Source organism: Bos indicus, chromosome 8, assembly GCF_029378745.1.
Source record: "Bos indicus isolate NIAB-ARS_2022 breed Sahiwal x Tharparkar chromosome 8, NIAB-ARS_B.indTharparkar_mat_pri_1.0, whole genome shotgun sequence".
NCBI classification, from domain to species: domain Eukaryota; kingdom Metazoa; phylum Chordata; class Mammalia; order Artiodactyla; family Bovidae; genus Bos; species Bos indicus.
The window spans coordinates 81,799,325-81,811,672 of NC_091767.1; the positions used below are offsets into that span (position 1 = coordinate 81,799,325).

General features: G+C 39.4%; 1 protein-coding gene across 31 annotated transcripts in view; it reads right to left on the minus strand.

Annotated features, from left to right (window-relative positions):
• Positions 1-12,348, minus strand: part of FANCC (FA complementation group C) — a 343,736-nt gene that overhangs the window by 212,086 nt on the left and 119,302 nt on the right. For 20 of the 31 annotated variants that reach the window (XM_070794289.1, XM_070794284.1, XM_070794283.1 and 17 more), the window contains 2 exons: positions 7,456-7,698; positions 3,945-4,029 (listed from right to left, as the gene is read on the minus strand). In XM_070794289.1, coding sequence (XP_070650390.1) covers positions 3,945-4,029; positions 7,456-7,620 — 250 coding nt within the window. In that variant the 5' untranslated portion in view covers positions 7,621-7,698. Of the gene's footprint in view, positions 1-3,944; positions 4,030-7,455; positions 7,699-12,348 lie in introns of those variants that run through there. The other 11 variants (XM_070794290.1, XM_070794285.1, XM_070794286.1 and 8 more) reach the window with 3 other exon arrangements.

Genomic DNA, 12,348 nt, shown 5'->3' on the forward strand with positions numbered 1-12,348 from the left:
GTTGAACACGACTGAAGTGACGCAGCAGCAGCAGCAGTGATTTTGGAGCCCAAGAAAATAAAGCCAGTGTTTCAACTTTTTCCCCTTCTGTTTGCCATGAAGCGGTGGGACCAGATGCCATGATCTTAGTTTTCTTAATGTTGAGTTTTAAACCAATTTTTTCATTCTCCTTTTCACCTTCATTAAGAGGCTTTTAGTTCCTCACCACTAGGTACACTTAAAGGACATATTATTTCCTTTTGCTAAAAAGTGGTTATTCAATTCATGAAGTATCTAACAATGAATTATGCCTTTAAATGGAGGAAATTCAAGAGTTTCTTTTCCTTTCTCTTGCCACCAATGGCCTAGCTCAATGATTTTCAAACTTTTGGTCATGATCCGTTGATGGATTGTAAAATGAGTTTGGGGTCATGAAAACCATTAAAATGGTATTGTGAATACGAATTGCAGGTAATAAAAGTAAGCATATTTTCATGAAATGTGTGTGTGTGTGTGTGTGTAACCGTATCTACACATATATACACGTGTACAGAAAATGTATTTCTGGTCAAAAGTTTTTAAGAAACACTAGCTGAGTTGAAATATATAAATTTAGGACAGGCATGGCCCTGGTACACAAATACAGTGATGCCTTTGCCATTTTAGATCAAGAATTTGAAAAAGCTAAGAGTCAACTCAAGGGAGGAAGAGCCAACCCAAGGGAGAAGGGGAAGCAAGAAGAGTGTAAGTGAAGAAGAAAAACAACAGATGAAGACAGTGGCAAAGTGAATGAATGTGAGTATACATACTGTACCAACACATGTACGTTCATGGAAGTAAATGCAAATGCTGTCCCTTCCCCATCAAGTTCAATCTTCTTATAATTACTTATAACAGGCGAGGACAGAGATATTATATAATTCTCTAAAACACGAAAGGGGAATATTCGTTTTATTTTTGATTCCATTACCATTATGGGGACTTCCTAGGTAGCTCAGTGGTAGAGAATCCATCTGCCAATTCAAAAGACGTACCAGTTCTGTTCACTTCAGTTGCTCAGTCATGTCTGACTCTTTGCGCCCCCAAGGAATGCAGCACGCCAGACTTCCCTGTCCATCACCAACTCCCAGAGCTTGCTCAAACTCATGTCCATTGAGTCAGTGATGCATCCAACTATCTCATCCTCTCTCATCCCCTTATCCTCCTGCCTTCAATCTTTCCCAGCATCAGGGTCTTTTCAAATGAGTCAGTTCTTCACATCAGGTGGCCAAAGTATTGGAGTTTTGGTTTCAGCATCAGTCCTTCCAATGAATATTCAGGACTGATTTCCTTTAGGACAGACTGGTTAGATCTGTTTGCAGTCCAATGGATTCTCAAGAGTCTTCTCCAACACCATAGTTCAAAAGCATCAATTCTTCGGCACTTAGTTTTTTTTATAGTCCAGCTCTCACATCTATACATGAATGACTACTGGAAAAACCACAGCTTTGACTAGACGGACCTTTGTTGGCAAAGTAATGTCTCTGCTTTTTAATATGCTATGTAGGTTGGTCATCAGTTTTCTTCCAAGGAGCAAGTTTCTTTTCATTTCATGGCTGCAGTTGCTATCTGCAGTGATTTTGGAGCCCAAAAAAATAAAGCCTGCCTCCGTTTCCACTGTTTCTCCATCTATTAGCCATGAAGTGATGGGACCAGGTGCCATGATCTTCGTTTTTTGAATGTTGAGTTTTAAGCCAACTTTTTCACTCTCCTCTTTCACTTTCATCAAGAGGCTCTTTAGTTCTTCTTCACTTTCTGCCATAAATGTGGCATCATCTGTGTATCTGAGGTTAATACTTCTGGAAATCTTGATTCCAGCTTGTGCTTCATCCAGCCTGGCATTTTGCATGATGAACTCTGCATCTAAGTTAAATAAGCAGGGTGACAATATACAACCTTGATATACTCCTTTCTCAATTTGGAACCAGTCTGTTCTTCCATGTCTGGTTCTAACTGTTGCTTCTTGACCTGCATACAGATTTCTCAGGAGGCAGGTAAAGCAGTCTGGTAATCCCATCTCTTGAAGAATTATCCAGTTTGTTGTGATCCACACAAAGGCTTTGACGTAGTCAATAAAGCAGAAGTAGATGTTTTTCTGGAACTCTCTTGCTTTTTTGATGATCCATCAGATGTTGGCAATTTGCTCTCTAATTCCTCTGCCTTTTCTAATTCCAGCTTGAACATCTAGAAGTTCAAGGTTCATGTACTATTGAAGCCTGGCTTGGAGAATTTTGAGCATTCTCAAAATTGCTAGCATGTGAGATGAATGCAATTGTGTGGTAGTTTGAGCATTCTTTCTTTGGGATTGGAATGAAAACTGAGCTTCTCCAGTCCTGTGGCCACTGCTGAGTTTTCCAAATTTGCTGGCATATTGAGTGCAGCACTTTCACAGCATCATCTTTTGGGATTGGAAACAGCTTAACTGGAATTCCATCACCTCCACTAGCTTTGTTCGTAATAATGCTTCCGAAGGCCTACTTGACTTCACACTCTAGGATAGCTGGCTCTAGGTCAATGATCACACCATTGTGGTTATCTGGCTCATGAAGATCTTTCTGTATAGTTCTTCTGTGTATTCTTGCCACCTCTTCTTAATATCTTTTGCTTCTGTTAGGTCCATACCATTCCTGTCCTTTATTGAGCCCATCTTTGCATGAAATGTTCCCTTGATATCTCTAATTTTCTTGAAGAGATCTCTAGTCTTTCCCATTCTATTGTTTTCCTCTATTTCTTTGCACTGATCACTGAGAAGGCTTTCATATCTGTCCTTGCTATTCTTTGGAACTCTGCATTCAGATGGGTATATCTTACCCATAGATGAAGGAGATGTGGGTTCAACCCCTGGGTTGGGAAGATCCTCCAGAGGAGGAAATGGCAACGCACTTCAGTATTTTTAGTGGGAAGATTCCAAGTACAGGGGAGGCTGGCAGGCTATAGTCCATGGGGTCAGACACAACTGAGCACACAGCATCATTATATTATGCAATTAGTTTTTTACTTTTAAAAACATGAAAAGTAAAGATTCTATTAGCTAACAACATAGTCAAATCAAGACATTAAATCTCTATGTACACTTTCAGATATGCCTACTCCACCCTATGCTAAGCTCTGTGAAAACCAAGAGAACAAAAACCACATTTCCTGCGACGTTCAGTCTTCCAGGACATTAGACAGGCAAGCCAATAATTATAAAGCAGTATAGTAAGAGTTATAATTAAGGGAGATGCTGGCAACTGTGGATACACTAAGGAAGGTTCCTAACTGAGTCCTAGCAAAGCTATTTCAAAGAAGTTTTGAGGATTTGAGATGACAACAAAGTTCCAAGCAAAAAGAACTGCATGTCACAGGCCCAGACATCAAACACTGTTACTAATTTAACCTAGCTACAAGGCACATGATATTGCAACAGGAAATGTGGCTAGACAGGTAGGTAGGAGGTCAGTGAAGGGACACCTCCCTCAAAGTGTCTTCAAATTCCTCCTAACCTTGGATAAAACCAAAATGTGTTCCCTAAATAATGGCAGAGCCAAGGCAGGATTCAGACACTAAAGAATTTTACACATGGAAAAGAGCACATGAGTTAATATTAAATTGTGAAACGAAATTATTTCACTATAATCATTTTACACTGAATTAAAAAATGAGGCTGCAAGAATCATCCGGGAGCATCTGCTGTCTAATTCAAGACTTTCTATTCTCCTACACATCTGTGTGTGTGTGTATCCATACACATGTACACAAACATATATGGACAACAAAAAAGAATCCCATCCTTGTAAAAGAACAAGGAATACATTTGATAAGTTGTTTCATGAAAAATAAGAGAAATGCTTATCATTTAAAGCTCTGAATGCTGTTAAACAATGCAAAGATTAAAATTATCATTAAAAGATTGGATTTTTAGAGGACATGCTTCGGATTCTTACCGTAAGCTAAGATAAAAGGACTCCAGCAAGATTTTGCCAACAGCTGGCAAATTGTGGGGAATCTTTCAATGATTGCATTTGAATCCTATAAAAGAAAATTATATTTGGTCAGTAGAAGGACACTACACAACTCAAAAATAGTGAACTGTCAATATAGGTTGAGAGAACTTGAATGCTTCTTATTTCATGTGTATTTTACAAAAATAGGTGAAAAACAGATTAGAGAAGAACTTTAAGTAAATAATTCTAATAAAGTTTAACAAGCAATCACCATACTTTATCCTTAAACCAGCTTACTAAAACTAAGAATTACAGCAAGTTTAGGAAAATCAATTTTGTTGCAAAATTAACTTTATTTTGGGCTTCCCTGAGAGCTAAGTTGGTAAAGAATCCACCTGCAATGCAAGAGACCCCACTTCGATTCCTGGATTGGGACGACCTGCTGGAGAAGGTATAGGCTACCCACTTCAGTATTCTTGGGCTTCCCTTGTGGCTCAGCTGGTAAAGAATCTGCCTGCAATGTGAGAGACCCGGGTTCGATCCCTGGATTGGGAAGATTCCCTGGAGAAGGGTACAGCTCATGAAATGAAAAGATGCTTACTCCTTGGAAGAAAAGTTATGACCAACCTAGACAGCATATTAAAAAGCAGAGACATTACTTTGTCAACAAAGGTCCATCTAGTCAAGGCTATGGTTTTTCCAGTGGTCTTGTATGGATATGAGAGTTGGACTATAAAGAAAGCTGGGCGCCGAAGAATTGATGCTTTTGAACTGTGGTATTGGAGAAGACTCTTGAGAGTCCCTTGGACTGCAAGGAGATCCAACCAGTCCATCCTAAAGGAGATCAGTTCTGAGTGTTCATTGGAAGGACTGATGTTGAAGCTGAAACTCCCATACTTTGGCCACCTGATGCGAAGAGCTGACTCATTTGAAAAGACCCTGATGCTGGGAAAGATTGAAGGCAGGAGGAGAAGGGGACGACAGAAGATGAGATGGTTGGGTGGCATCACCAACTCAATGGACATGAGTTTGGGTAAACTTCGGGAGTTGGTGAGGGACAGGGAAGCCTGGCATGGTGTGGTCCATGGGGTGGCAAAGAGAAGGACACGACTGAGCAACTGAACTGAACTGAACTGAACTCACTCCAGTATTCTGGCCTGGACAATTTACCTTTAAATCTATATACTTTATCCTTAAACCAGCTCACTAAAACTAAGAATTATAGCAAGTTTAGGTAAAAATCAATTTTGTTGCAGAATTAACTTTATTTTATTTATATTTAAGTCAAGAAAGGCCACTTTATTAAAAAATAACAAAGACTGCTTAAAAGCAAAAAAATTATGGGTGATGAACACGCAGAGTACATCATGAGAAACGCTGGGCTGGAGGAAGCACAAGCTGGAATTAAGATTGCCGGGAGAAATATCAATAACCTCAGATATGCAGATGACACCACCCTTATGGCAGAAAGTGAAGAGGAACTAAAAAGCCTCTTGATGAAAGTGAAAGAGGAGAGTGAAAAAGTGGGCTTAAAACTCAACATTCAGAAAACGAAGATCATGGCATCTGGTCCCATCACTTCATGGGAAATAGATGGGGAAACAGTGGAAACAGAGTCAGACTTTATTTTGGGGGGCTCCAAAATCACTGCAGATGATGATTGCAGCCATGAAATTAAAAGACACTTACTCCTTGGAAGGAAAGTTATGACCAACCTAGATAGCATATTCAAAAGCAGAGACATTACTTTGCCAACAAAGGTCCATCTGGTCAAGGCTATGGTTTTTCCAGTAGTCATATATGGATGTGAGAGTTGGACTATGAAGAAAGCTGAGCGCCGAAGAATTGATGCTTTTGAACCGTGGTGTTGGAGCAGACTCTTGAGAGTCCCATGGACGGCAAGGAGGTCCAACCAGTCCATTCTAAAGGAGATCAGTCCTAGGTGTTCTTTGAAAGGAATGATGCTAAAGCTGAAACTCCAGTACTTTTTGGCCACCTCATGCGAAGAGTTGACTCACTGGAAAAGACCCTGATGCTGGGAGGTATTGGGGGCAGGAGGAAAGGAGGACAACAGAGGATGAGATGGCTGGATGGCATCACTGACTCGATGGACGTGAGTCTGAGTGAACTCCGGGAGCTGGTGATGGACAGGGAGGCCTGGCTTGCTGCGATTCACGGGGTCGCAAAGAGTCAGACACGACTGAACGACTGAACTGAACTGAACTGAATATCTACATAACACCATATCTTCACCCTCATTTTTTTTAGTTCTAACATAATAAGAGAACTTCCTGAGTCAGCTCCAGTAGCACTATCTCAAGTAAGGTTTAGAAGGACAAGAACTCTGGAACTTGTAAAAAGAAATAAGAGCAGCCAAAACATACAGATATATATCTCTGTTCATTACTATTGTGATTACTATATGCTAAATGACCTCACACTTGTCCACAACAACCTAAAACCTAACATACACAAAAATATCCATCAAATAGAAAACAGCCTAAGGTTCAAACATACACATGCCCCTTTTCCTACTTCTTTACCTTTCAAGAAAGTTAAAAAATGAAATAAGACCAAATTGGGATAATGTACACATAAGCTGAAATGATACGCATTTCCTACTGCTGAAGCAATAAATTCCTCACATATGTCTCAGCATTAGTGTCAGCCCTGGACTTTCCAGAATCACTTTAAGGTCAAGTTACAAAAGTCTTGTTAAAAAAGTTAGCATTAGTTGTTCATACAGACTGCAACATTTCTACTTTCTAGAGACATGAGAACTGACATCATCACTATGAATTATTCTTCAAATTTCCTACTTGCTCCTTTGATTAAGGAAAGAAAATTTTAACACAAGAATACCTATATTAAATGGTAATTTTGCTTCTCATTTTGAAATTAGAAAATAAGTATAATGTTTTCATAATATGAAAATGCACTAATTCACAAAACTACCTATTGCAATAAAACTAAGAAATTTTATGTCAAAACAAAAATACATCAAATTTTGAACACAATAACTTACATAACAATAGTGAAGACACTCATAATCTTAGTAGTCACAAGAAAAGTCCACTTAAAATACCTGAAAGAAGAGATCTTAAATTTTATCATCTCTTAGTTGAGCCCATTTTAGAACAGAGTTGAGAAAAGAGTAAGCATTTCTTCAAACTCTTCAATATTTGAGAGATACAAAGACCTTTAAAAGAACCCCAATTATGACCTGACAACAAGTGTCAAAGTCTTGTTTATTTAAAAACAACTTGATTGGTCAGGAAGTCTCATGTGACAATATAACTCTTCAAGAAGGAAAAGACTGGAGTCATAATAAATCAGACACTAGCAAACCACTTCCTGTCTCCATTACTTATAGGTAATTTGTCTGTCTAATCCTTCAGTATGTGAGGTCAATACCACAAGTCCCTGACTGCATTCAGGCTTAATGAAGTCTGGTGAAGAGTTCCTGATGTCACAGAATAACACTATTACTTCATTTTGATCCACTACTCACCATCTCTTTCAAGGTTTCATACATCCGCCTCAGGAACTCCTGGAACTGTGGCAGGTGAAGGCAGATGTCTCGCTGGGTTTCCAAAGTGGAGGCCTGGGTCCAGACAGAAAGTTTCTGCATCCAAAACTGATAATTAGAAGGAAGGCCTGCTGAGTCTTCAGCCATCTCAGAAAAAGGGACGAAGTATTGTGCCTTCACGGTGGTTGGCTACACACTGAAGAAAACAGTAAACATATGTCAAATCTGTAAGAAAGAGGGGGAAATAAAACATTAAGAAAGAATCTTTTCTCAGTGTCTTCACAACCACTGATGAGTTTTGACAGTGGGTTACAAGGAGGATTACAAGGGATCAAAACAGCATGCCTTCTGTGAAGTCATCTTTGAGTTATTTTAAAATGTGTCACCCAGCTGTATCTCCAATTTTTACCATCTGAACTTTCTATCATGAGTAATATCATTACACTAAAAGTCATTATACCTCCACAGGCACATCACTAATTATGTACAAAAAGCAAAGCTGATAATACTTTATATCTTCTATTTAAGATTGAGCTATTTTTAAATGTTCTAAATATGAAGTTCATTTGAGTATTTTAATGTAATGGGAAATCAAAAACATCCATGGAAGTTTCATAATAGTCTGTGTCTAAGAAATGTTTTTGAAGTTCTTATGTTTTATATGCATTTCTGGCTTCTCATTTAGGTGTAAAAAAAAAAAATCTCTGGGCATTACTGTCTAATGAATTTTCTTCCTGGTTTCTCAATTCTTAGAAAAAAGTAAAATAATTCATTCCACATGCACGGATTTGAACAATCTGCTTAATTTATTTAAAGACTGCTGTGTATGCTTCATCTCCATTCACAAGAAGAAATCATATTTTGGTAAAGTAAGATAAACTCTAATTATTGGGAAGGTATATCTGTCCTAAGTGACAGAAAATAAAAACCCATAAACCTGACTACACATCTGAAGAACATGTTAAAAAGAATCGTAGAGTTACATACACAGAGAACATATGCCTCAGGCAGAGTCGGGTAAATAAACTCCAGGTGCCTCCCCACCACCCCAGCTCCTCGCCACCCACAGCCCTAGGAAGCATACAGGGGAGAGAATGGAAGGCTACCTTCAGCAGGTGCAGGCTTTTACAGACTCCTACTTTCCTGGGGCAGGGATGATAGTCAGCTATCTAATTTCAAAAGACTACTCTGCAAGGGGTGAGTGAGTTTAAATCTTCAAAAGCAATAATTAACAGATAAAATGCTCCCAATTAAATGCCAAAAACATCAACAAAGGAGGTTTTCATTACTAAACAAGAAAGTAAGAAAAAAATAAGAAGGTCGTAGAATTTGGCTACAGTGCAAAAGAAAAAAATCTAGACCAGGAAGATGAAAATTTTAAAATAGAACTAAAAATTTAGTTTTGAAAAGTACCATAAAGTTTCTTAAAAAGCTTAATAATAGAGAATATATGCATACTATCAAATGGCACCCAATAGTCAAAAATCCAGACATCTGATTATTCTCTCCTATTATCTTCATCCAAGCCATCACCAATACCTGTTCATTCTATTCCTAAAATAAATATTCATGCTTTCATTTGACCTCATTCATTTCTTTCCATTTCCACTGCTGCTATCCCACCCCATTCCTGTCTGTTTCTTCCCTAGAGTCTTCTATCTGGTCCCACCTGTTCCTCTCCAATTCATTTTCTACACTGTCAACAAAAACAACTTTCCCAAATGTAAATCAGACCCACTCTTGCCTAAAAATCTCTTCAATACGTTCCTTGGAAAGAAATCTCAACTCCTTGCATAAATTATCCCAGCTCCTTACCAGAGTCTCTAATAAGACCTTGATAAACAGAGCTCCAGCATACCCACCCACCTCCTATGTTGCCTCTAGCCAGCTGACCAGTCCAGTCAAGGCCTTGCATCTATTTACCAACATATGAAACCCTGCTTCCAGGTCTTTCTGCTGATTCCTCCACAGCTCTTGGCAAATCAGTTAATTACTCTGGGCATTTATTTGTTCACTCACTTACTATCTCCTCTACTGGTAAATACATCCTCTGTCATCCTTGAATTTAGCCCATGCATGGCCAATTATCGGAGAAGGCAATGGCACCCCACTCCAGTACTCTTGCCTGGAAACTCCCATGGACAGAGGAGCCTGGTAGGCTGCAGTCCATGGGGTCGCTAAGAGTCGGGCACGACTGAGTGACTTAACTTTTACTTTTCACTTTCATGCATTGGAGAAGGAAGTGGCAACCCACTCCAGTGTTCTTGCCTGGAGAATCCCAGGGATGGGGGAGCCTGGTGGGCTGCCGTCTATGGGGTAGCACAGAGTCGGACACGACTGAAGTGACTTAGCATTAGCATGGCCAATAATAACTGTTGAATGAGGGAATATTTTCCAAAGTATAGTTCTAAGCTAAATGTTATAACAAAATGCGTTAGAGATCATGCAGTGTAGTGGTCCTGGATGCTCTATTTCACAGCCTATCTGGGGAGGGTGGCAGTGGGAGCAGCCTGATGGTAGTGATTGTGAAATGGGTGGTGCTCTGGCTGTGATGGGAACAGTAAGGGTGGTCCTGACATTTCGTATCCCAGAGTCAAGGACACGGAACATGCTGCAATGCATTGGAACAACAGCTCAAAAAGGAAAATGGTCTTCCCCCAAAGGCCAGTGATGCCCCAACTGAGAAATGCTGACCTAATCTGAACATTCTGGAAAGGACATCTGTTGGTTTTGTCTGTTTACCATTCCTCCTCCATTTTTAGTTACAACATCTTACTCTTCCTTTAGGAAAGTATCTCTCTTACATTCCCCAAGTCTTGGCAGATCCTTTAATCATTTTATGGTACCTATGTCATCAAGCCAAGGAGTGAGAGGATGATTCAAATTTAACAAAGCAGACTCTCTGCTGGGAATCTGAATCTTCAGCAGCTTGTGATAAGGGTGGAATTAAGCCATCCAAAGAGTCTCTTGATCTAGATCTCTATGCATGTCCTTAACAAACTATGAGTTTGCAGTGTTCTCTTTGATTCGGCCAGTTACCCAGGAGCCTTCCAATAATAATAGTTTTGCTTAAATTAACGACTGTTGGTTTCTGTGATTTTTAACACAAGAACACAAACTGATATCTCTGATGTTATATAATATCTGATACAAACTGATACCAGATAGTGGGCTGCAGACAACACATCTTTGCAGAAAGGAGGGGAATTTAGAACGGCTCCTAGGCCAAGTCAGGTAAAATGGCAGCAAAACTCCTGTTCCTATTATGGAACTGGAAACCAGAAGTCCATGGAAGAGGGTAATACAGATCAATGAGGCATCACCTTCACACAAGGGCCCTGAATCATTAAGATATTCTAGTAGGAATGGCTAAGTGAAAGCACTGGACTATCAAAACAGTCAAACATCTGATGATTTGCAGAGAACCCCACTTCCCAGATGAGGGGCAATGGGTCTTAGTCAGTGATATTACACTGTCATAATCGGGTGGTTACTCCAACTCAAGAGAGAACCCCACTTCCCAGATGAGGGGCCAATGGGTCTTAGTCAGCAATATCACACTGTCATAATCGAGTGGTCACTCCAACTCAAGGTGCACTTTTGGATGTGAGTCCTGACTGGGGCAAATTAATACCCTTGGCACCTAGAATTCAGTTATGAACGGGTTATCTCCATTTCTCCATGGGGATAAACTGAGGATATGAGAAAGCAGTTGCCTTTTACCTGCCTCAGAGATATCAACTCCAGATACAGCACATTACACTAGTCTACCACAGTGAAGATACCAGGCTGACAGAACCTGGAGAGTATGAAGATACAGGTGCTTTGTCTGTATTCCATATGGTGGGATACAAATTACATGAACATACAGGGTCTGCCACTCCAGAAGTTTCTTATAATCCAACGATCTGTGTCAGATGACAATGTGTCCTTTAAAATGAAGATACACAAGAATCCAGTACCAGAGGTTGCCTCCATTGTGGAGGCCGAGGTAGCTGGAAGGTAAGTGCAGGAAAGGAAATCTTTTCTGTAATTTTACTGTATACTTTTTTGCACTTTTTCAATTTAATGCCATGTGTACTAGTTACTGACTCAAAATAATAAACAAACAAAAATAAGGTGAATGATAACTGCTATACCTACCTCACACCCACTAAGAGGCAAAATGCTTGGCTGATACCTCTGGGATTCTGAAGGTAACATGTACTACATGGGTTTCAGACCACTCATTGGCTTATCCATTTGCCAGAGAAAGAGAACATATGGGTAGAGCCCAGAGCAACAATCACTGCACAGCTTATCTGTCCATACTGAACTGCTCTGCCACTCAGCTATGACCCAGCTCTGGTCAGCTACGACACCTTATGTTCTTGAAAACCTGTGTGGAAGATCTGGATTCTGGAAAAAGCTTATAACAGCCCTCAGTGACTGGACTGATCTCCAAGCCACAAAGCTGGGTGTGCCCAGCAGCACTCTGTCATCATGTGCAAATTACGCCTGCTTGGTCAAAATGCATGAATGAGGTTTCTGGATGCTATCTGTATATGTCTTGCTTGCTATGTCATATAACTTTCTTTCTCTTTTATTTCTTTTTTATTTTTATTTTTTTTTATTTATATATATACATATATAAATATATAAAATAAATAAATATATAAAAATATATTTATTTTTTATTTTATTTTTCTCTTTTATTTCTCAAATTCCCTTCTCTTTTATTTCCCCTTCTACTACTGCATATATAAAGTATATTATAAGTGGATAGATTTGCTAAAAATCTATAATTTACAGAAAATAACAAAGATGGGAAGAGGAACTGACATTATCCAGAACTCTTGGACTTGAAGCTAAATGCATTAACCAGGCATTACTTTG